Here is a 23,285-nt window from a genome sequence, read left to right as displayed (position 1 = left end):
GACTTCTTCTCATCTTGAATCGTATCCTCTCTTGCTGTGTCTCGCAAGAAACTGACCGTGTTAGGTCTTACATGTGCACAGACGCAGCTGAAAGCCCGCAGCTTACATGTGTGCCACCCCGGGCCCACCATGAAATGTGTTGTAGAAGGCCAGACCGCAATGTACACTTCTTCCTACCTATTTGCACGATATCGTGTGTTTCAGCCAACTCGAGATCGCCAAACCGGTCACATCTCTGGTGGACGCCATATATGTCAACAGTAAACAGTCAAATGCAAGCCATTCCAGCTTTGTCATTGATTGGCGACTCTTCACTGCTTGGCAAAACGAGGCACGGGGCTCCCTTTATTGGTTGGGTCATAAACCTCATGCACTGCACGCACTGCGCTCGGCAAGCAGGTAGAGATACAACTCTCCACAACATCCACGACTCAGTCACCCCAGCAGAGGCTTTGAATGATTATGAAAGCCAAAAGCTCTCTCCAAATGGACCGTGGCGTACTCCTGCAAGCCTTCGATATCTCTACATCCTCACCGCCTTGCCGGGTTTCTCTCACATTCCGATAAGTGTGAGCTCGTACAGTAATTCCAAAGTCGGGTGTCTACTGCGTACCTATGCTGTGGCAATGTGTTCAGGGGTTTGGTTTCAGGGCTACGGCGGTGGATAGCCTCGTTCATAACAGCGCCGTGAGCCGAACGAGGGCCCGTTAAGCCCTCCGCAACGTCACTGGCAACGTATGCTGTCTGCGCCCTTCGCATGACGCGCGGCATCCATTCTTCAAGCCCGGCGATCGGCCGTGACATCCTTTCCGAAATGTGCGGGATAATGAATAAACATACGGGGTATGGGGACGCCATCACGCGGTTAGTGTCGATCAACCCCTGACCTACTCAGCCTCCCGAACCTGGGTCGGAGCAGAACAACGACAAACAACAAGCATCTCCCGCGTATCACAGGACAAACCCAACCCCAAGGCACAAACTACCGGGACCCTAGTATTCGTCTTTCTTCGTTCGCAGGTGCCCTCAAGCTCCATATGATTTCCTTTGGGTACTCTGAGTACGACGACACGGCTTGCCCCAGGTCGCTAGCTGAATTTCCAAGCAATCGACAGAAGTGGAAGTCATCTTATAGGAGCTCACTTTTTGCGGCTGTGGCACCCTTCCCCACGGGCACAAGGAGGACCATCCAGGCCGCTAAAAATGTGGAAAACGAATACCATTCGGCCGCCGGCCGAATTCCTGCTATTCTTGGCAACCCATGAAATTTTTGCTCCCAGAATGCCGGGTCATTCATATGCTGGATGATGAAAAGTGTCACCAAAAGAAACACGATGTCACAAGAGTTAGGTTGATGGAATTCGTCCATACCTCTCTTTCTAGAAAGATCATCAGCCAGTCAGCCACAAACCCAAAGGAAAATACGAACGACGTCCGCGGTCCAGTTTCCCTTTTTCCTTCTTTGTGCAAGCTTACAATACGGTTGCGCCTTGTTCAAAGCCGGCAAGCTCTCACTCTATATCTCTCACATGGCAATAATGCTACCACTCTACCACCATTCAATCCCAGCCGGATATCTATCGCGTGGACTAGCCGCTCCACAAACCCTAACGACTAGAGTCTATTTGCCATGCTACCAGGTATCGTGCTGATCCGCTCTTCGGCGGCGGCGCCCGCCCAGGAACAGGAACAGACAACTACCATTCACAGAGAGATGGATGGCACCCTACTTACTACTTTTACACTAGCCACCCAGCCATCCCAGCCACTGAGCCGCATAACACTATCTGCTCCATCGCATCACAAGAGGTAAAGTGCACATTGGCAAGTTATAAGCCGAATCACCTACGATTTTCTTTTACACATATTATCGATTGTCAGTGTACACAATACAGTAGATAAGCAAGCGGGAAAGATATTTTGGGTCGATCCACCTTCACAAGGCAACGTGGAACGGGATGGGACCATGGAAACATGCGGAGAAGTGGCACAGAAGTCACATACAGACCGGACAATAACCGCGGCCGGAAAACGTGATGCCGGAGTCTTTCTCCTTGTCTTTGCTAGTAGGAGGTCTAGACCGACCCCATTCCGTCCGTGTTTGGCCAGGAACCCGAGCTGATCAACAACGGCATGTCCATACATACACGTGGAACATGTCACACAAAAGAAGGGGCAAGCGTATTCAACCTCGTTGCCTTAGGGGCAAAGACGATCGGACAATCTTCCCTCTTGTTTTCATAATGAACTAAGCGAGAGAAAAAAAAAAAAAAAAAACACTACTAGTAAACATGGTTGATTGGCAGGATTGCATAAACCGGAACCATCTTGCCATTCATCCATCCGTACGTCCATCCAGACATCTGCTCATCCATCCTTCTCAACAGCAAGGCATAACAAAGCGGGTGCCGTAGACCAGCAGCCGGGAGGCTGCATGGCGGTGGTAAAGGCGGTGGTGAAAGCGCTGCTACTTACTTTACTAATGCTGTGGGAGGAAACAACCGTGGCTCGGAGGGGGGGGGGGGGGGGGGGGGGGGGGTCACTCCATACTGAGTTTTTGTGTTGCTTACCTCGTTGTGACAAGGTTGGACAGCTACCACCATGGGGAAGTGATAATCACCTGAAGCGGAGATGGTTTCTACGGTAATTTGTCTACCCAATTCCAGCCATTCGATTGAGGATGGTCCTGAAGAACTAAGGTAGGATGCGAATTTCAAGGACATGTCATCGTTACTGCCCAAGACCAAGAACCGTCAAGCTTCGCCCCAGGGTTGAAGGAAGGGAACGATGCCATAAGCCATCAAATAGCCATTCTGACGCCCTTCCTGCGGGCATCGTGGTAGTCGCTTGTGTACAAATTACAGCTGAAAGCTCGCTGATCATCATCTTCCCCACTCGCATCTAGGTAGGGCAAAGTCTGCTATGTCCGTGTCTAAGATGCTTCATCACTGTTATTTGCTCAACTGCTACCACCTCCTCCCCAACAACTTCAACCACCAACTACTCCAGTCTTATTATAGCTTCTGATATTCGAGCTTGCCCTCAAGCTTCTTGGCCTCGGCAACCTTGCGCACCGCCTTGTTGAAGTCGTCTTGGTTGATCGCATCGCGGTAGTCCTTGATCGCAAACAGACCACTATGTAAAATAGAAGAGTTAGCAGGGTGTTGCATGGTCGGCGTTTTGTTATAGCAGGAAATTATCAACTTACGCTTCAGTAACCACATTGCGCAAATCAGCACCGTTCAAGCCATCACTCATTTTCACAACACTCTCGTAGTCGATATCACCCTCAATAACCACACCAGAGGCGTGAATCTTCAGAATCTCCAGACGACCGACCTCATTCGGCAGAGGAATCTCAATCTTGCGATCTAGACGGCCGGCACGCAGCAAAGCAGGGTCGAGGGTATCGGGGCGGTTCGTCGCCATGATGATCTTGGTTTTGCCGAGATAGTCGAAACCGTCGAGCTGGTTGAGGAGCTCCATAAGTGTACGCTGGATTTCTCTGTCGGCAGATGTACCCTCGCTGAAACGCCTGCCACCGATGGCATCAATCTCGTCCATGAAGATGATGCAGGGCTCGTGTTCCTTGGCGTAGCCGAACATTTCGCGGATTAATCGGGCGGATTCACCGATGTACTTGTCGACGATGGCGGAGGAGACGACTACAGACGCGCAGTATTAGTGACGTATGTTCGAGTAATGGCGCCGTCAAGATGCAAGACAAAGAGGGTGCGAGCTTACCCTTCAAAAAGTTGGTCTCCAAGCTGCTCGCGACAGCCCTGGCTAGTAACGTCTTTCCGGTACCTGGAGGGCCATAGAGCAAGACACCCTTGGGGGGCTTGATACCGACTCGCAAGAACAGCTCTGGATTCTTGAGGGGCAGCTCAATAACCTCTCTGAGCTCACGAATCTGATCGTTGAGACCGCCGATACCCCCGAAGCTGACTTGACCAGGATCCTCGAGCGACATGTTGTATACTAGTGGGTCGACCTCGCGGGGGAGCATGCGCATGATGGTGAGGGTCGTCATGTCGAGCGCCACACGTGTTCCCTGCTTGAGCTTCGCCTTGTCGACCTTTGAGCGGCAGCCGACGACGTATCTGGGGCCGGAGGAGGCCTTGACAATAACTATGGCATAATTAGTTCGTAATGATCTCCAGAGCATGGATAGGGGATGCAAGACGTACACCTCTCATCGTCCAGTTGCTTGAGGACCTCGCCGATGATCTGGCCGACACTTTGCAACGCCTTGATGTTCTCTTCTGTTTGGTCGTACTCCTTCTGTAGCCCCTTGAGTTCCAGACGCAAGTTCTTGAGCTTTGCTTCCCACTCTCGCGACTCGATCAGTTTCGCCTTGAACGAAGCCAAGGCATGTTGGCGCTCCTGGTCCGCCATTATTGTGGAGATATTGCAACGACTGGCGGTTTGTCTAGTTGATGGAAAGGTGACGTCAGGCTGTCTTGAGGCGTCAGCGTGATTGACTGTTTCTTGGGTTTGTGAATAGAACGGTAAGCGCGCAGGTCGAAGGGCTCGGGTATGGTAGACGAAATTGTTGTTTGATGGATGAACTGTTCCGGATTGAGATGTTGTGTTGATGCAACTGAACAAGTCGGGCTGGCGTTGACGCACGGACAAAGGTACGTAGCTATCGATGGAGCTTACCTCAAGCTCTCGTTGCCTTGGGCGGTGGGTGGGTCCAGTGCATTGTCGCATTCTTGCCCCAGCTGAGGTCGAGTCGGGTATGTAGGTGTGAATGCAGTTACATTTAGGTGGTCTGAGCGTTCAAGCCGTGTCGCGGCGGGGGGTTCCATCCCGTCTCGTTTCTTATTGGGTATCAGCTTATCTTATCTGTTGTTCATAGAGGTACAGGTATGGGGGAAGGTCGGCACGTCGGATACTTGTATGTCGGTAGTGAGGTGGATAGCACCCACGACGACACTGGACTACAACCACGCGCTTTCCTCTCGTGGTATGAATCAGCTCTGCCCGACACTTCCACTTTACACACATTTGAGTTCCATTCCGAAACTGAACAATTTCGCACCTTTTCCAAACTTGTTATTTGCCAATCCTCCCCCCTCCAGCTTGAAGACGGCCCAACATGACAAGCGACTGGCTTCCGAAAAGGCCAGGACGAGCCAATACATGGTTGACGTGGACTTTCTCCCACGTCTCTCCAAATGCCGTTTCGACGCCTGGGCCTTGAACCATCATCCGATATTCACTCTGAAGGACTTCTGTGGAGAACATGGTCACTGCGGCGCCGTTGCTCATGATGCCCACATTACGCACTGATGAGGGATCTGTCTTTACATAAACCACCCAAAGCTCAACAGAACTACGGTCTGCTTAGCAGCATGCAATTTCCAAATTGGCTTGGAGAGAATTGCAAGACAAGTACTCACATTTCCACGGCTATCAAACATCGACACAAAGGTGGTTGTCCACGGCGCCTGATCTCTCATCATGGCCCCGACACAAATCTCGTTTGATTACCCCCTCAGCATCACCAATATTGGTACAGCTACCGCCTTGATCCATCTTGGTGAGCCAAGCAGTCCGAACCGTATCAATCTTATCACAGACCCCGTATTCGGTCCCGGCAGCACCCAAATCGAGTATCGCGGTCTTGTCATCAAAAAGTCCGACTCCCCGGCCTTAACGATCGACCAGCTCCCTCCCATCGATGCTGTTCTACTCAGCCATGAAGATCATCCGGATAACCTAGATGAGCTCGGCCGACGCCTTCTTGATGCTCGAAGGGTACTCACCACCCGAGACGGCGCTTCTCAACTAGCTCCGCGGCCAGGAGTGCGGGGCCTTAAGAACTGGGAAACCGTTTGTCTTGATCTTGGAGGTGAGGGAAAAGCGCGGAAGCTGGAAGTGACGGCCACTCCATGCAAGCACTTACCCGGCGGTCAGGTAGTGGGCTTCATTGTCAGCTCTTCAGACGGGGCTTTTGGAACACAGCCTGACGGTCGTCCGAATGCGATATACTTCTCTGGAGATACGATTCATCTCGAAGAGCTTGGCAAGATGAAGGCGAAATATCATATCGCCGTCGCCATGCTGAACATCGGAAAGGCAACTGTAATCTTGCCCGGCGGGGGTGCTGATGGGGGAGGCCCGCTGCAGATCACCATGGGTGGTGACCAGGCAGCGCAGTTGGCCAAGGACATCGGAGCCGACGTAATTGTTCCATTGCACTTCGAGTCATGGAGTCACTTTGCGGAATCTGGGACCCAACTGGCAAATGACTTTGCGAAGGCAGGGGTGGAGGATAGGGTGCTTTGGTTGAAGCGAGGCGTGGAGACCAAGATTGTTTGAGTATTCCACGAGCTGGGAAACATACAGGTAGCTTTGCCCGTCAGGGCAGCCCACGCATTGATGTATCGTCCCGAAAGCTAACAAAGGGGAAACTCGCAGTGATTATAGAACAGATATTGAATGATACACAGGGGCCGTAACACCGCGACGCCATGTAGACTCACTCATCAAGACAAATAATTATTTCCATTGGTCATGGCCTCATGTCCCGCGTGCGCTGCCAACCGAATGTGACCTTCGGTCAAACCCAAACAAAGCAACCGAGAATCAACTCTAAAGCGCCTTATAATCTGTTCCATCCTTTCACTCAGGTGGAGCATTAGAGGGACCGTGTTCGTTCATTTCTTTGGGCTTACTCCATGTCTCTAGCTCTGTCAATGCCGCCAAGGAGAATGTTAGTAAGTCTCTCTTGCAAAGACTTATCGATCTCATCGACTCTGTCCCATGGACGGGTGTCAACCATCTATCCCACGCTTTCTGTCAGTATGGCTTCAATGAGGCGGCAGGATAAGATGGATGGGAAGGTCTAACTCACGTCTCGAACTCTATGCTTCTCGTTCAGGTCATCATCCAATGTCTTCAACCATCTCGAAGCCGCTTCGTTTCTGCCGATTTGCAGGAACTGAATTCCTACCTGGTTTGGAAGCGCCCTCAGTTCATCCAGCCTCTTCGCGGCATTGACGATTACATCCTCTACCGCATCCTTGTCATCCGCCGCTCCGTCCGTAATCACAATAAGGTTCAACATTTTTGGCTTCTCGGGACAAGGTGCCCGCTGTGCCATCCGTAGCCGATAGTTTTCGAACCGGTCGATATAGGCCGTCAGGATTGTCCAAAGTCGCTCGGCAATGAAGGTTCCACCACCAATCTCGTCTGGACTGACTTCGTTGGTCAAGAGATCTAGAACCCGTTGTCCATCCTGGATTCTAAACTTGTCCTTATCGTCCCGGCAGAAGAAATGCACGTCTACACCGTCACGGTCATAGTGTGTTACAATATCGACGATGTAGCGCAGAGATTCGATCATTTCATCCCATTTCGAACGTTCCTTTGCCTCGCAGTTGCCATTAAATGAGGGGGCCGGCTCGATGGCTTCCATCATCGATCCCGTGTCGTCGAGAAGGAAGACGACGTCGAATTTTGAGAGCAGGGCGAAATCTCGGTTATCTTCCTTTCCACCATTTATACGATTGGGAGGCATCATAAGGTCGTCGAGTCTGACGGGGACGATGTTGGAGCGGGATATGCTGGGAGTGTCGTTTTCTTCGGATTTTGGGTCGCTGATACCCAAACCAACTGGTTGGGAGTGAGGAGAAGGGTCAGAGGCCGATGTTCCGTCGCTGGCCGAACTTGCTGTAGAAGGCCGGCATGAATCTTGGCCTTTATATGGAGGGGGGCTTTCGTCTCTCGCTAGGTTCTGTCTGAAAGGCAGTTCCTGAAAGACTTTTCTCTCAAGCTTCGCCGCAGAAGAGGATGGAATAATGCTGGATCCAGAGAGTGTTCGTTGGATCATTCGAATTATGAATTCAGCAACGTCACGGTAACTTTGGTCCTGGTTGTTCTCCATCTTGATCATGGTACGGTGATCGCCTTCAATGCCGATGGTCTGGCAGTCAAATGAGCTTATGGCTGAGTCGGGGTCGGTTACCTGAGAGTATGTGTTAGTGTCAGGTTGAATCGGAGCTCTTACGATTCCTGAGGAGACCTGTCACTGAAAAAAGAAACGATATCTCGACGTACGAATCTCATTCCAAACATTGGCTGCATCTCATATGCGATCACAATCGGAATCCTTGTCCTTGGGTGGTTTCGCATCTGATCAAACCTGGCAACAATGGTGTTTAGGTCCTCGGATTCGATACTCAAGCTCTCTATCAGAGTGTCATTGCCCCGGAGGAACTTGACAATGCGGGAAGCATATCTGGCTAGCCTGGAGCCTTCCTGTAATCATTGCCGTCTGTCAGCAAACGCCGATACATTCAGGGATTCCGGGGCGTTCGAAGGTTGCGGACTCACGAAGGGAGTGCCAAAGAAGAAAATCCCCTTGACGAGGCATTCTTCACCATTGAAGAATGTACTTTGACAATCTTGGAATCGCTCTAGCCTATGTGACTCTTTCGACAGAGCATGAATAAGGGCCTAAAAGAACCGATGGTTAGACACAACCACACCAGATCCTCGAGTCGACAGGGTTTCCTATACCTGACAGACGACCAAGCCTCCAAGGCTATGGCAAGCGAAGTACATTGGACGCTTTGATCCCTGTTGGACTGGGCGTTAGTAAGAGACTCAGACAAACTATGGTGGTTGGACTCACCTCAGTCCGGTCAGCCCTAAGATGGTTGAGGAAATTCTGCGATATTTTGTCGATCGTCGCAGTGGCAGCGGAGGCACACATAGCGCTTGCACGATATCCCACGGTTGCCAAGCGACCAGCTAACTTCGGGCCGTGCCAATTCATGGGATCCAGCGGCCTAGCTTTGATGTCGTTGGGAAGGAAGTCTCTGGGCCACATGTGAGGTGCGCCTTTGTCCGTGCTCCAAGACTTAAAAGCATGCCCTCCGAGACCATGAACGAAATACATACTGTATTCGGCATTGTTGTCAGCGAGAAGCTCTCATCATCGAACATGAATCCAGGTTATGGCAAAGTGGCTTACTCGAACTGAGGGTCATCGTGCTCGGCGATCGTTGTTACACCGAGAAACTCATCGCTCACCATGACAACTGAATCTTTGACATCTCCCGCCGGGAACTTTGGGTAGATGCGTGTAAGATGGAGCTTGTCACGCACAACTTTGCATTTCTCCTCTGTCTCCTGGCGAATTGTGACGACCGCGCAGAGCGTGCGCTGGTTCGTTTCCTTTGTCAAGGGATTGACAATGGGGTCAGAATCGTGTCTCTGACGCCTAATATGCTCAAAGACGTCGTCTTCTGTGGTTCCCAAGGGAAGATTACGGATCGTCAAGGTCATATACGAGTCTCTTTCCGCGTGACGATCGCCGTGGTGGGGATGGAAGCGGGCATGCACCCGGTGCGCACGCCTGTGAATGTTATCGAACAAGGTCGCCATCCTGAATGGGCTCGAATTCTTGGAAATGAGTTGTTTGGGAATGTTGGAGATCGAGTAAGGGCTCAGACTTACTCTCGGCGCCAGCCGCCCTTATTTAACCTTTACCGGCTTGTTAGTTGGTTATGCGGCTCTGCGCTGCCAACTGAGCGTTGACCAATCTGTGCCCAACCTGTGGTCTGGACGTCCAGTTGGTGTCTCATGATGGAGTTGATACTCGCCGGGTGATCAGCAATCAGCTCCGTTCAGGTTCGCGAAGCACTGTCTACAGTAACCTCAAACAGCAAGGTCGCAACACGGGTAATCGCGTTAGTCGCCAAGCGCGGGCTGGCCTGGTTTCTTTCCCAATGGTTCTGATACGCGGTGTACTGCAAGATGCGCAAGAAAGAGTGGTACGCAATATACGCATGCCAACATTCCCGGCGCCGCCCCAATCAAATTTTCACGACGCCTACCCTCTGGTTGAGATGCTTCCTCCAAACTTCTCACAGGGCAATTAGTGCTCTCAGAATCAACCACAATATTGGCGTTGCTGCCCAATCGAAACACAGTTGTCGCGACATGGTTCCGAAATCTTGTGGCCTTGCTCTGCCTTGTCGTTTATACTTTTTTTCCGGTTGTAGCGGGATTACCACAATAGGAAAGAGTGAAGATATTCGGAAGACAAGTGTCTGCAAGCACATGCAGGACGAATCTGAACAATCCGTACCCATAGGCATTGTCTTGGCACTTTACATGAGGAATAGGCGTGTTAGCTTGCAAGACCTCTCCTTCCCAAAATCTTGTCATAGGAAGGGGGAGCACTTCATGGTACCTGGTCGAACCGAGGATACCCCATGTTTGCTACGGCCTATTCCGTTGTCTACCGAACGTTCACCCTCAACAGTCCGACATTCCGCTCGTTCGCTACCCATGTCACGCTCTATGCCATAGCGCCAGCGCAAGACCACATTATGTGCTATGTGCCACTCCCGAAATAAGAAGGTTCTGCCTGTGAGGACGGTTCCGGCTCGGGCGCCAGCGAACACTGATTGTCAGGCTCCTCGTCGGTGAAAATCTGTCGAGAGCTTTCTGTTGTGCTACTCGAAAAGCGTCCCGCAAAAAGACTACCAGACTTCGGCTTCGAACACCGACTCGCTGCCACGACGAGGCACAGAATAACGCCAGCGAAAGGAATCATTCTCAGGTGTGGCTGTCGCAGATTGTGCAATTGGCGGAGGCTACGCCATATATGCATGTGTTCGACAGGGGGTGAAACGAGGAAGTCGTTCATCCCCGCGGGGTTCCCAACCCGGCCCTTCACAGTTGGGACAACCCATCAAGCCACTCGAAAACCCCTCCAGTGATCGCTGACCAGTCGGCTATTCTATGAATTATCTCCGACCCGACCCCATTACCCCGTGCTCTGATTTTCACGTTGCTCCAGCTTCTGCAAAGTTATGGTTACATGAGGCTCCGCGCACAGCTCGCAAATCAGAGATGGACTTGGCTCCGAAAGTATTTGTTTAGGCCGCCATCAATCACTATCAAATCCAACAAGGCGGCCGTCTGGGTGATGATCATTCGTGGGTACGACGAACCGTTGAGTTCAGGTTGCATTTTGTTGCCCGACGGTGAGGCCGCAACTCGACTACCAAGAATTCATCCAAGAGCCGCGTACTGTCCTCTCATGTTTATCAGCCCCTTTTCTGGAAATGCGGGAGACAAACCAGGCAACACAAAGAACAACCCATGGTGTTTCATTAGAACCCAATACCCGGGGAACCCTGCCGATGTCTCCTATCAATGTCCCGTCTGCACCTTGCATATTCGAACCAGTCACCCCTTGAAACATAGGATCGAGGAAAGCAGCATGACGATGCCTTCCAAGCCCGAAATGTCGTCCGTTCTGTACCTTATCAATCTGGCTACCCCGAACCCGTACGTGGCGAGCTCCGATTCACCTGAAGACCCTCCTTCATCAAACAATAGCGGCTTTTTTTCCATAACGTCATGCCTTTTCGCTCAAGAAGACTGCCATCCGTCTAACACGATTCTCGCCTCGGCTCTTGATACAATATACTACCTCCCCTTGATGCATGTAACTCCAACGTCATACCTATGCACACTGTTCTGCAGAGCTGCATGCATTGTCATTTGAACACATGGCTGACACTCGACAAGTGAGTTGTCATTTGGGCTGAAGCGGGTTCCTGGTCTCGCTGGACTGGCGATATGTGACAGAGACGGAGGCTCAGCTCACTCCGAGCAACAACGGACATCACTACATACCCACACTACTAAGCTAGATACATGGATGCCGAGTTTCCGACCAATGTTTTCTTGTTATTTTTATCCCCTTGATGTCAAGTGGCTGGCTGGTTATGTTGTTCTTCAGGTACGCTTGCCGGTTAACCTTATTTCTGTCTGTCCACCATATTAGTGTCTCAAGACAAGATACCACTTCCACAGTCATCGTAGATCCGAGATGCCGGATTAAGCGCGCTTAGTCCCCTTTTTTTTTTTTTTTTTTTTTTTTTTTTTTCTCATTCCTATCTACCTGGGCCCTAGTTAAATGTATCTCGACTCTCCACAGCAGCCTCCCAATACTCCCTGACGTCAGAAGCACGGAGACACCGCGGGTGACGGATGGTCAGGATAACTTTGAAGGATGCATCGATGCTAGGCTGCGATGCATAGAAACAGAGCAAACAGGGTGACGACTGACAGATGGAAGCTTGGCAAAAGACTGGATGCTTAAGATGGAGAACATACAAGGCACACGAGACGGTTTTTCAAGCCTCAGTTATGACTGACGACAAGTGTCACTCAGCGATCACATTGGAACGGTCACTCATGGAAAAGAGCGAATTGATCATGAAAGCAACAAGGTCTAGTCTGTTCCCTCAAGGCTGGACGGCAGACCATCAATACGGAGGTTTTGTAACTTCCAGCCCATCGCCAACATCTCTCAGAACCCGATTTATATCCACTTCATATCACATCCTACGTTCATCGCTTTACCTGGCTTTCTACCTCCTGGGCCAGGTGAAAACATACCAGAGATACCTAAAAAATCCCGACCAATGCACCGAAATCCTTGTACCATTGAGAAAATTGTGCAACTTTGCTGAGAAAGCATAGTGTCCCTCTTACTAAACCCCCATCGCTCAACTCCCCCTCACATCTTGCTCAAGCTGTCGCCATTCATTTGTGGTTCGAGGACCAGAATCGTGCCTACACCTAGCAATGGGTCGGCTCAGTTCGTGACGATGGACAACTTGAAGTTCTTCGGCGCATGCATGGACGTCTCCAGTCCCGTCTTTCTCTTCGGCAGCGAATTGGTGGGGTTGGCCAGGACGGCGCGGTAGGGTCTAGCAGCTGGGTTCAAGATGATCGACTGTTTCTTGGGCGCGTGCATTGAGTTCTCCATTCCCGTCCTTCTTTTCGACAGCGCATTGGTAGTATCAGCCAGGACGCCGCGGCTGGGACCAGCGGCAGGGACGTAGCCGTCGTAGTAACCGGCCTGTCGACCGAATACGTTAGTGATGGCTGCTTGAGGGCTGAGACTGTGATCAAGTGATATTGGGCGTACATACCTTCTTCTTGGCTTCATACTCTTCCTCGGCTTCCCTGAACCAAGCCCTGACTTCTTCGTCGGTCATTATTTTGGGCGATTGCAGTGCGCGCGGGGCCCTGTATCGGGGGACCATACGAAGTGTTGGAGGTAGGGTTGGACAGGTAATTGTGCGGGGCGCATGGTGAGGAATGGGTGATGCTTTCGTGCGCTGAGTCTCGAGATGCGACTTGTAAGCAGCAGCGCTGCGGTACGCATTCTTGTTGAAAGGCTTGATGTAGGTGGGGAAATCGGACATGGTTGCGAATTTGCGATTTCGTTCTGGTTTGAGGCAAGGGAAAGATGACAGTATGTGAGAAGGAAGGAAAAGAGGGACGAAGTGGAGGGGTAGAAAACGTATTTATATGGAAGGCAAGTGCGATGGAGAAGGCAAGTACCTATTGAGAAGGCAAACCTATTGAGGAGGCTGGTATCTATTGAAGAAGCAAGTGCCCTTTGCGAGTTGAGACGGAAGGCAAGTATTTGTTAAGGGGCTTGGTATCTAAGTATTGAGAAGGTGGATACCTATTGGGGAGAAGGCAAGTACCTACCTACCTACTTATTGACACGGTAAGTGGAAGGTGAGTGCAAGTAGAGGACCGATATCACGTCACTCGTTCACCTTAGGAAGGCAAGAAGGTCACTCGGCCTTTACCCAAATCTCAGGGAAGATACGCCCCACATGGAACTGACTTAATCTTGGGTATCACAGATGGAAAAGCAAATGCTACGAATCCGAGATGAGACCATAGTGGAAGCAATAGCAATTCCATGTTCTCTGAACAGCACAATGAAAGATGACATCTAGGCTCTCGCCATTATCCCTTCGTTTTCCTTTGTTCAACTCACATGTCCCACCAAGGTCGAAGTAATGTCACGACGAAGCATGAAATCATTGATGGTTCTGGCTGTTTCTTCCAGGCCTTTAGCATTACGTTGTAGGTGGCCATACTCCGGTAAGCATTGCGGTGGAACGGCTCGGGATTGGGGAAGTTCGAAAATTTTGGTGTGCGGACGTTGTAAGGAACACGCGACTGTTTGTTCTTGCTCTGAAAGTCGGACATGATAAGAATATCTGAACATTTGCAGTGGTGGGTTACTTGATAGAGGTAGGCCTGGGTAGAAGTGTATAGGTGTGAGAATGAAGAGGATGTGAGACGGAGGTGGGAGAGGGAGGGCTTTAGTATAGAAGCTTGATTAATCGATACTGTGAAGGGAAGCACACGTAGTATGTCGGTACGTACTCAATTCCCTTCACTCGTAAATGCTTGAGGATGTTCAAAAGGCTGCCGGTGTTTTGAGTATAGCAGTTGTTACATCAACCCTTTTTCATCTCAACCCGGGTTGGTGAAGTACCAGTCCCCCAAACTTACCTGATATGAGCGTTAGCCCATCCATTCCGGCATCCTAATGCGTTTTGTCTTCGCTAAAAGTCATGACGCATATATAGGCTGGCCAGTTCTCTAGATCAATGATTTCAAAAGGTTTGTAATGATACGAAAACATATAGTCAAGTATCGTGTATGCATCTGGAATAGGACCCTTGACTCTCGACGACTGTCAGGGGTGATGGCACATACAGCGTGCAAAACTAAATAACCAAACTGTGCGAACACTTCATGGAATCTTATCACGAGTTTCATGGGAAAAGTGGACACAAATGAAAAGAAATAGAAAGAAAAGCATGCAAGCTTCAACATCTCCTAAGCTCGAATTAGTGATGAGAAACAAAAGTTATGGATAGTGCTGTTTTTTTCTGGAAAAATCCCATATATCGTTCCAGCATCCATCATCCATGAAAGAAGCAAAGCACCTCTCCAGTCATGATATCCTCAATGTCAACTCATCTGTGACACCCTAACTAGTCGATGTGGCGGCGTTGGTGTAGTCCAGAACACCCGGGTCCATGCAGGGAATTTTTCATGCCGGGTACGATGACGTTTGACGCTGGAATTTTGGCCCGAAAGGCGCTGAAATCCGGAGTGTGGCCTCCCGCCGGCACGTAATCTTTGTTGTACCCAGCTTGTGTCAATCGCATTGTGTCAGTGGAATTGTTCTGGTAGGTAGGTATTGTGTACTTTAACGCAAAGCTGCGCACCTTCTTCTTGTTCTCGTAGTCGATATCGGCCTGGCGAAACCACTCGCGCACTTCGGCGTCGGACATGTAGTGCCGTCCTTCAACACCGCACTGGGTTCTGGAGCCCTTTGCCGGATTGGTGGGACGCTTCTTCCGGAACTGCTGCTTGGGGTGATTCTTCGGGTGATTGTTGCCGGTGCGTAGAGTAGAGGCATTCTTGTTCGAATGATGCCCGGCCTGGTCGTTGTAACCGTGAGGGATGAACGAATCGTTGCTCTTCGGCATGTCGAAGAATTGCCCCCTGGGAGGATGGGTGTCGCCATGCAAAGTGTTCTGGTGCGCATCAAAGGCCGCCTGACTGCGGTAGGCGTTGCGGTTAAATGAACCGGTTGGCTTTGGCTCGTCGGACGGTTCCTGCTTTGGACCATTGATGGAGTTTTTGTGAGCATCATACGCAGCCTGGCTGCGATAAGCATGCGGGTTGAAAGCGGCGCTACGCTTCGGGAAGCCAGACATTTTGAATGTGGTTGTGTTTTTTGCGTGTTATAGTGTTGGGTGTAATGGAAGTTTTGTAGTAAAACTTGAAGAGGTAGGAATGGAAAGGAGGAATTGATGATGTTATGAAGGGCGACTGGAAGAAACGGACAGGACCGGTGTTCATCGGAAACCTTGGTGCATAGGACACTTGAGGCCCTTCACTCGACGAAACCCCATTCACTCTCGGTCAGGTTCGAAAACATTGAAAAGCTTTGGCAATGTTATCCTGACTCTTCCATCCTGACTCTTGGGGGTTTAGTCCGGTCGGTTGATGAGGGCGCGGTAGCCGGGTCGCCCAGGTAATCACGGGGACAGAAACCTTGAATGATATAATATACAGAGCAAAATTACATCTGCTGAAAGATAATGTATACTAGACACTGAATGTTGTAGTGACTGTACCTCCTGCTTCTCGGCTTTCTGCGACTATGCGAAGAATGCCTTCACCACGGGGTGTGTAACATCGCGACATAAGACGCATCCTTCCTCGCCCAAGCGCCAGAAAAACCGACGGAAGAGTTCCGATGACTCTGCCTTACAATGAGTGGAGGTAACAAGAAGCTAAGAATGCATAAACACCTCTTAATGGGCAGAAGTAAGAGTGGGCACACAACACACGACTTGGAAAAACTGACAGGAAGCATTGAATCAAAGTGAAGATCCAGACTACCCGTACGCTACCTGATCAAATTCCCTCCGCCAACATGATCTGTGTTCCCTGCAGGATGGCTATTCTTCTAGTTTGTTGCCCCGCTTTCGGTGACTAGGGCTAGGTGTAGGAGAAACAAGAGTATCTCAAGCCTTTGAGCCCTCCTCTGTGGTCTCAGATGTGGCAAAGCGTGAGTTTGCCAATCCCTTCTCGCCCCGGGGAAGCAACTTAAAGTCCTCCTCTACAGCAAAGCGAGAGCCCGCTAAGCCCTTGTTTCCGAAAGGGAGCGGGTTCTCCATTCTCGCCCTGGGCTTCTTATGGTCAACGGCTTGGTAAGACGCCGATTTGCTCTCGTCCTGAGATCCCAGTTGGTAAGCAGTGGTTTTCGAATAACGTAGTTGTTAGGTGTTTTTTAGGCAGTGACTATACCATCTGCTCTTTGCCCTCCTTCTTCGGGGATTCAGCAAAGAAAGCTTCCACCGCTGCGTCCTCCTCGGGGGTCCAACCGTACTTGTTGTTGTAAGTGTGTTTACCCTTTTTCTTGTTGAAAGGCTTCTTGTGGTTGTCATTGGAGGCCATCTTGAATTGTTACGGTATCAGTTTAGCTGTACTGCTTGTGAAGAGGGGTCGATTGTGTGGTCGATCGCTGTTTTGGTGCTTGGAAAAGTTGCAGGATGGGCAGAGATAAATGACTGTGTTCTGCGATCAAGGAAGATAGGAATGCGGGAGATTTGGTGCGCTTTAATAGGGTTCTGGAGAGGCCCTGGAGGATATTCCACCGCCTTCCTCCGTGAAGAGTAACGTGGTGGTGAAGGGTGACAACAAGGCAAAAGGTTTGCTCAAGGTTGTCCACTCCGGAATCATCAGCAAATCTGTAAAATTCTGAGAGGTAAGGTAAGGTGGAGCAGGGCCGGTTCATTTTAGGTTCACTTGACGAGTACCTCCTAAAGATTGGTGAAGGGTAAATCCGAATCACAAGACTCTGTTCTGGCTGAACGAAGAAACGAAGGAAGGTTGTATCAGTTCCGCCAAGTGGTCTATGGTTCGGTTACTCATCTAGCCTCCTGGGCAATAGTAATGTCTCAAGTGTCATGTCTACAGCCTTGGGTTCAGGAGGGCTTGGCTTTATTGAGCGGGTTTAAAAAAAAGAAAAAAAAACCAACGAAGATCGTAATGAAGGGTAGGTATAGGGTTGATTATTGAAAGAAAGCGATAGAGATATATATGACTGGTTGAGAAGTTTAGATGGAAATGTTACGACAAGCCGAAGCAGCCTATATACGAATGTAAAAGCGGGCACACAATTCAATGCCTAAAAAAAATGGCAAGCAAGAACCATTGATTCCATTCATTACCCCTGCACTACCTGATCATGACTTCCTTCCTGCCGAAGCACAGGCTCACTCTTGCCATAATCCTCGGTACGTATCTTCTCCTCAATGTCCTCCTTGTCCTCCGCCCTCCCTCTGCGTCCTTGATCATCTGCAGAATCTCGCATATTTCCCCCCAATGTTCCCGTTCCTTCTCATTTCTTTCCTGATTTTCTCACTGCTTCACGGCGTGGTAATCAAGCATCTGAGGTCGATGTCGTCGAAGGGGCAAAAAATGTATCTTCCTTTCTAGCCCAGCGTGAGGAGGCTAGTCCCTTGGCTCCGGGAGGGAGCGGGTTCTCCATCTTTGCCTTGGGTGTGTCGTGATCGGCTGGCCGGTAAACAGATTCACCATTTTCCTGAGATCCCAGTTAGTAAGCAAGTCTTTCAGATAACGTAGACATTGGATAGTTTCCGGGCAGTGACTATACCTTCTGCTCTTCGTCCTCCGGTGATTCAGCAAAAAACGCCTTCACGGCGGCGTCCTCCTCGGGAGTGAACTTCCACTTCTTGGTGTAAGTAGCCTTTCCGTTCCTCTTACCAGAAGGCTTCTTGGGAAATCGAGAACTAGCAAGCCCTCTGGTTGCCTCGGAAAACTGCGGCTTCGGGTCCTTGGTTGCCTCAGGAAATTGCGGCTTCGGGTCCTCCTCCTCTTTCTTAGCCCAACGTGAGGAGGCTAGCCCCTTGGCTCCAGGAGGGAGCGGATTCTCCATCTTTGCCCTGGGCGTGTCATGGTCGGCTGGTTGGTAAGGCGACTTCTTGTTGTTCTGAAATCCGAGTAAGTAACAGATCAAACGCTTTGTACCTTTGCTTGGTCATATCAGTGATCATACCTTTTCCTCCATGTCCAACTTCGCATAAAAGGCGTGGAACTCGTCGACTGCGGCCTGCTCCTCAGGAGATACAAAGAGGTTCTTCTTAAAATTGGTGGGCCGTTTTCCCATCGACTTGTAGCCGTTGGGGTTCGCCTTTGAGTTGTAGCTGGGTGCCATTTTGTAATGCTGCAGCTGTTCGTGTAGAGGGTTGATGCTTTGCAAAGTTCTCGGATGTTCGTGAGATAGGCAAGAAGAAACTCTGTACCTTTGGTGGTGAGACTGAAAACAATGACAGGAGGTCTGGGTTGTTATGATGATGGTGAAAAAATACAACTGGCAAAAGATCGGGGGAGAAAGAGAGGGGGGAGGGAGTTTTTATACTAGCTACAGAACCACTGGAAAAGGCCACGAAGGCAGGATATCGTTGAAAGTCGGGAACTCGGTGAACTGGGCAAGAAGCTACATAATGCTGCAGAAACCTTGTTTTCTCATAAATGTTGCAGTCGGCTGCTTAATGATCATGCCTTGTTATCTGGATACCTAAGAACCTGTGGCTCGAGTATCTGCGGCAGGGGTTCAACCTGTGTAGAGGTACATGACATTCATTTTTTCTTTGGAAACCTTGCAAGGCCATGTTTGTTTTCTCATTGTATGCAGTCCGTAATGCGGGTTTTGTGTTATTGATAATGAAGAATGGCTTGCCTCTGCATCTGCTTCAAAATGAACCCAAAGTGACTTTTTTCAACTTTTTTTTTTTTTCAGCCTGGCTTAGCCTTACTGCCCTGCCATGCGTTCAAGTCAGGGACTTATATGCCGTTATGTATGACCAAATTTTCACAATACGGCTAAAACACGCTTTCTCGTGCAGTAAATCTAGTCACGCCACGCCCTGATGCATGCTGCGCCCTGCATGTATTGGGTAGAAGACTGTCGGGCATTCCCAATGTGCAAGAATTTCGAGTGGCAACTGAACAGCTGGAGGTGCCTATGATCTGGAATTAGTGCATGATGGGCGCTTAAGCCACTAACGTAATTGGTGAAGGTGAAGGACAAGTTTCAATTCTGCGGACTGAAGATGCCATCACTGTACTGAGATCGGCTCGGGATACTCTAATCCCGTCGGCGAGATTCCAAGGGCACTCTCGGCAATAATTACAAAGATCTAGGTGGGCCATGTCCTTCACCTGAAGGAGATTCCAAGGTTGGTGAGACCCAAGGTTTGGAAAGCCACATCTCTCAAGGCTGTCTCATTCGCCGGCAATGGGATGAGTACGAACCGAAGACTGGTGAAGGGCAAGACATCAAGGTCCCAGGTTATGAGAGAAGCGGCCGTTGGCTAGTGAACGGGAGTAGAAGTGACCACCGAACGGGATAGTTCCGTGATGGAGATAAACGGAACGCTGGGTAGAACAGTAGAGTATTGTACGTATGCAGCAAACCCCGCGTGTCTCGATAGTCAAGTTCGCTGATCTTGCTCGAGTTCAATACCTGTAGATCAAGAATCCAATAGGACATGACTCAATGTTGTCGAGAGAGACTTAAGAATGCCGAACTCAGCAACCAGAAACTGACAAAATGCACAAAAAAGACATCTGGGGGGTTGCATGAAGGATATAGGAATTGGGTCAACGTCTTCTGTCATGTCAGTAGGCACAGGAGAGACAAATGTAATAAACCATTCCCAGAAATCGGTGAGGGCATCACCATCAAGAAGAGCTTGGGGGACAAAACTCAAAGACGGTCAGTTATGAAATAACGATGGTGTTGAACGGGCGAAACTTCCGTGTAGTCTAGTATCGAATCAAAAGAGATTCCATGGGGATTTTGTATGAGTATTGATAGGACGGATGTGACGATCAAACATGACTTCCACAATGTTGATGCTCCATGAAGGTGGTTTTGGCACATGGTTTCCCATGACAAAGGGATTACAGGACACTATATGTGTTTGACTGAAGACACTGAGCAAACGACCAAAGAGCAAGTGGTGTAGTGATATCCGACACGGTTGATTAAAAAGGGGAAGCTCAACACACTGAATGACCAACCGAGTGATGATGAACGGAGACTCAGCAGAAGTCAACCATCCTCCGAACTTGATACGATTATGGCTTGGCTCAATGCTTCAAAGCTCGCAGCTTCTAGACTTGATAATGACTCGAAGAGAAAAAAACGTGTGTATCAGACCGAGGCGCGCTTTTTGTATGTCGATCAATCTAAACATCGCCGGCCCCGTCTAGGGAGAGAATGATCTTGGTAATGAACCGGAAGTACTAAGGGACGGCCACAATTGAATGTCACATAATGAAGGATGTGCCGTGATTTCAAAGTGAAGAAGAGAAAGCGTGGACGACGAAATGTGAAAGACAAAGAGAGGTTCGTTTGTGCTCTTTCCCTCTTTCGTCTCTCTGCCAAAACGACAGGTACGTACCTAGGTAGGTAGGTTTCTTGGATTAGGTTGGAAAGGCAATCGATAAGATAAGAGGAAACACTCACGGACTGGACCGGGCATGCAAACCAAGGGAACAATCGACCAATCAGTGCAAAATCTGCCGCCTAATCGGGTTTGGTCCTACGGAGGTCTTGATGAAAGTTGCGAGATGAAAGTTGCGAAAAGAGTGGCCAGGCGGCTTGGTGGAAATTGATGATTATCCTACCTACCACCGGTTCATAGAACGAACAAAGCAGATACTCCAACCGACGAGAGACATTTGACAAAGGCGGGGTTACCGCTCGGCCATAAGGTTGTGTTCGGAGCCGCTGTACTGTGTAGAGGCTGTTGAGGAGACTTTGCATTGCCGTACCGACATGACCCGCACCTGTACTCTCTATACAGTAATGCACGGTAATGACGCAAGCTAAGGTTTCTTTCTGAAAGCTCTTTACTGTTTCGTGTTCATTGGTGCTAGGCTGTAAGAAGTCGTGGTGTTCCATGTGTATGTGCTTTTTACAGCCCTAAACATTAGGGCCTTCAAAGGGTCAAGAAATGCTGCCAGCATTTCAGTAAGGAATCTGGGCTGCGAATAGGTTAGATGTGAAGGATCAGAGTATGTGATGTGAGTTAGCGACTGGTAGATTTTCATCGAAATCTAGCCGAACACAAAGAGTGTAGTTGTACGATTGTAGTAGACCTCAAAGCCACAGCACAAAAGCTGGGTTCTCCTCACTGTAATACAGGGCCAACCTAAGATCATACCTCCACAGACATCTAGTATATATATTACCAAGTGGAAATTGTTTTGATTCACAGCAACATACTTAAATATGAGATGTGAGAGTCAAAGAACATTATGTGAATATCGATCTGAACTGATGAACTCCCACTCCCACTACTACATATTTCGTAAGATTCCGCGCTGACAGAGTCTTGAAGGGGGCGGAGTGTCTAATACGTCAATGGGGTGATCTTTTATATCACCTTGGTTGCTTCTCTGGATGATAGTTTGGAAGTGCAGGATTGTGTGCATATATGAGAATACATGTTTTGTTTGGTTAAACCACATCTGTTTCTTGCTCAGGATTTACGATGATGTCTCTGAAGCATTGAACTCCGGAACAACAACCAGGTTCCATATCCGGACTCGGGCAACTTGGCCAGTGGGCGGGCACCTAATAACTCCCGTTGATAGCGTATACCAGCGTACTGACGATAGTAGCTTCATTGTATAACGTAGAAGAATGGACTTCGGCAGGCACTCCCGACTTTCTTGGAAGAGGATGTGGTTCAAGCAAGGGGTTGCAGCCAAGGAGATTCACATGTGGGTTAGGGGTGTTTGTGGCTTCTCTACCCGCTTGTTCACTACCAAATGTGGGGTAATTGTCTGATTGCACCTTGCCTATCTTGGCTAGCGCCTATAGTTTGCTAATGTAAGCAGGCTGGAGCCCTCAACGTCATTCCTTCCTTCCTTTTATGAAATGGTTTTCTCCAATCTGGAGCCTGATGCCCACCTACCTCTAGGTGACAAACTTCATGCTTTCCCTTGATGATTCCCGTCTCTTTCCTTCTGGGTTTGTGACCTGCGCTACAAGAGCAAGACAGTATTGATTAGTCGGTTTGAGTTAAGTGTCAGCGTGCCTGGATTTTGAGGCTCTTCAATCGAGCCCTGCGACACTGGAGATGATAGCCAAATCTGGCAAGAAGTGAACGGCGATTGATACGGCGGAACAGTGAGTATCCATCCGCGAGGGACGCAGCCCCGCGTCGGGAACTGCTAGTAATGGATCAGATGAAGCACAAATCACAGAGTGATAGCGAGGCAAGGAGGGAGGACATTTGGGGGTCATTTGATTGCTGCCAAGGCATGATGCAACTGGAGCGCTCTTTCAGGAATGAGGACTGGGATGACCGAGGGCTGGTTGGCGGAGATGATCTGTGCTTCCGCCAATTAGTAGGTACGGACCCTTTTCCTCTGTACAATGACGTCGACTGCCACCATACCTAACCTTTACAAGTTCTCGTTGACGATATTGCAGTCACTTATCCCTTCCCTGGCCAGAGTCGACCGACAATCTGGCGCTTCCCTCGATTCTACTACTTGCACTTGGAACGGTCGCCCCTTCCCCCCGGGTTCCTTTCATTGCAACCCAAAAGGTCCGGGATCTTCTTGTCGCGATGATGCCCATTTCCACAATGCGTGTTCCTGGCCAGTGCCCGGGCGCCTCCTCTCCCCCCATCATGCCCGACGACACAGGGTCTCGTCACAGCCATGGAACCAGTAGCACTTCTGGCCTTTCCAATGAACTCCCCACAAGAATCATTCCCGTCGTGTCCCAGTTTGTGCACCATAGCAATGTCAGGTTTAGGTACATTAGCACTTTAACTACACTTTACTACCTTACAGCT

At 49.7% G+C, this 23,285-nt stretch overlaps 9 protein-coding genes across 9 annotated transcripts; 2 read left to right on the top strand and 7 right to left on the bottom strand.

Moving 5' to 3' along the window:
- Positions 1 to 3,014: 3,014 nt before the first annotated feature.
- On the bottom strand, positions 3,015 to 4,398 carry B0T23DRAFT_393446 (P-loop containing nucleoside triphosphate hydrolase protein; the record flags this gene model as incomplete). The annotated part of the gene is made up of 4 exons (XM_062838078.1): positions 3,015 to 3,135; positions 3,209 to 3,665; positions 3,745 to 4,131; positions 4,191 to 4,398. The coding sequence occupies 4 exons, from the start codon at positions 4,396 to 4,398 to the stop codon at positions 3,015 to 3,017; spliced, it is 1,173 nt and encodes a 390-aa protein (XP_062695425.1).
- A 985-nt stretch (positions 4,399 to 5,383) lies between these two features.
- On the top strand, positions 5,384 to 6,556 carry B0T23DRAFT_76720 (Metallo-hydrolase/oxidoreductase). The gene has a single exon (XM_062841759.1). It carries the CDS (start codon positions 5,470 to 5,472, stop codon positions 6,328 to 6,330), a length of 861 nt encoding a protein of 286 aa, XP_062695424.1. The 5' UTR covers positions 5,384 to 5,469; the 3' UTR covers positions 6,331 to 6,556.
- Positions 6,557 to 6,682: 126 nt separating this feature from the next.
- Positions 6,683 to 9,731, bottom strand: B0T23DRAFT_437943 (uncharacterized protein; the record flags this gene model as incomplete). Its single annotated transcript, XM_062840639.1, has 6 exons — positions 8,990 to 9,731; positions 8,648 to 8,915; positions 8,347 to 8,469; positions 8,071 to 8,271; positions 6,866 to 7,978; positions 6,683 to 6,793 (listed from the first exon to the last, which is right to left on the bottom strand). The coding sequence occupies exons 1-6, from the start codon at positions 9,400 to 9,402 to the stop codon at positions 6,683 to 6,685; spliced, it is 2,229 nt and encodes a 742-aa protein (XP_062695423.1). The 5' UTR covers positions 9,403 to 9,731.
- Positions 9,732 to 10,589: 858 nt separating this feature from the next.
- On the top strand, positions 10,590 to 11,889 carry B0T23DRAFT_76756 (uncharacterized protein). The gene is made up of 2 exons (XM_062841760.1): positions 10,590 to 11,475; positions 11,563 to 11,889. Exons 1-2 carry the CDS (start codon positions 10,847 to 10,849, stop codon positions 11,819 to 11,821), a joined length of 888 nt encoding a protein of 295 aa, XP_062695422.1. The 5' UTR covers positions 10,590 to 10,846; the 3' UTR covers positions 11,822 to 11,889.
- A 690-nt stretch (positions 11,890 to 12,579) lies between these two features.
- B0T23DRAFT_76700 (uncharacterized protein) lies at positions 12,580 to 13,490 on the bottom strand. The gene is made up of 2 exons (XM_062841758.1): positions 12,978 to 13,490; positions 12,580 to 12,904 (listed from the first exon to the last, which is right to left on the bottom strand). The coding sequence occupies exons 1-2, from the start codon at positions 13,251 to 13,253 to the stop codon at positions 12,638 to 12,640; spliced, it is 543 nt and encodes a 180-aa protein (XP_062695421.1). The 5' UTR covers positions 13,254 to 13,490; the 3' UTR covers positions 12,580 to 12,637.
- Positions 13,491 to 13,839: 349 nt separating this feature from the next.
- On the bottom strand, positions 13,840 to 14,392 carry B0T23DRAFT_393442 (uncharacterized protein; the record flags this gene model as incomplete). The annotated part of the gene is made up of 2 exons (XM_062838077.1): positions 13,840 to 14,201; positions 14,368 to 14,392. 2 exons carry the CDS (start codon positions 14,390 to 14,392, stop codon positions 13,840 to 13,842), a joined length of 387 nt encoding a protein of 128 aa, XP_062695420.1.
- A 463-nt stretch (positions 14,393 to 14,855) lies between these two features.
- B0T23DRAFT_393441 (uncharacterized protein) lies at positions 14,856 to 15,587 on the bottom strand (the record flags this gene model as incomplete). Its single annotated transcript, XM_062838076.1, has 2 exons — positions 14,856 to 15,050; positions 15,093 to 15,587. The coding sequence occupies 2 exons, from the start codon at positions 15,585 to 15,587 to the stop codon at positions 14,856 to 14,858; spliced, it is 690 nt and encodes a 229-aa protein (XP_062695419.1).
- An 816-nt stretch (positions 15,588 to 16,403) lies between these two features.
- On the bottom strand, positions 16,404 to 16,836 carry B0T23DRAFT_426300 (uncharacterized protein; the record flags this gene model as incomplete). Its single annotated transcript, XM_062839974.1, has 2 exons — positions 16,404 to 16,613; positions 16,687 to 16,836. 2 exons carry the CDS (start codon positions 16,834 to 16,836, stop codon positions 16,404 to 16,406), a joined length of 360 nt encoding a protein of 119 aa, XP_062695418.1.
- Positions 16,837 to 17,824: 988 nt separating this feature from the next.
- B0T23DRAFT_352859 (uncharacterized protein) lies at positions 17,825 to 18,752 on the bottom strand (the record flags this gene model as incomplete). Its single annotated transcript, XM_062836100.1, has 3 exons — positions 18,461 to 18,752; positions 18,059 to 18,394; positions 17,825 to 17,986 (listed from the first exon to the last, which is right to left on the bottom strand). The coding sequence occupies exons 1-3, from the start codon at positions 18,617 to 18,619 to the stop codon at positions 17,825 to 17,827; spliced, it is 657 nt and encodes a 218-aa protein (XP_062695417.1). The 5' UTR covers positions 18,620 to 18,752.
- Between the last annotated feature and the right edge of the window lie 4,533 nt (positions 18,753 to 23,285).

This window comes from Neurospora hispaniola (assembly GCF_033458365.1).
Source record: "Neurospora hispaniola strain FGSC 10403 chromosome Unknown B0T23scaffold_2, whole genome shotgun sequence".
Classification (NCBI taxonomy): Eukaryota; Fungi; Ascomycota; class Sordariomycetes; order Sordariales; family Sordariaceae; genus Neurospora; species Neurospora hispaniola.
This window is presented reverse-complemented; position numbering and strand designations above follow the sequence as displayed.

Excerpts from the sequence above, each read along its gene's own strand:
- B0T23DRAFT_76756 (XM_062841760.1), top strand. The coding sequence starts at position 10,847 with ATGAGGCTCCGCGCACAGCTCGCAAATCAGAGATGGACTTGGCTCCGA. Across the intron at positions 11,476-11,562 it reads ATATACTACCTCCCCTTGAT|TGAGTTGTCATTTGGGCTGA; the intron begins GCATGTAACTCC and ends ACACTCGACAAG.
- B0T23DRAFT_76720 (XM_062841759.1), top strand. The coding sequence starts at position 5,470 with ATGGCCCCGACACAAATCTCGTTTGATTACCCCCTCAGCATCACCAAT.
- B0T23DRAFT_76700 (XM_062841758.1), bottom strand. The coding sequence starts at position 13,253 with ATGTCCGATTTCCCCACCTACATCAAGCCTTTCAACAAGAATGCGTAC. Across the intron at positions 12,905-12,977 it reads AGTATGAAGCCAAGAAGAAG|GCCGGTTACTACGACGGCTA; the intron begins GTATGTACGCCC and ends TTCGGTCGACAG.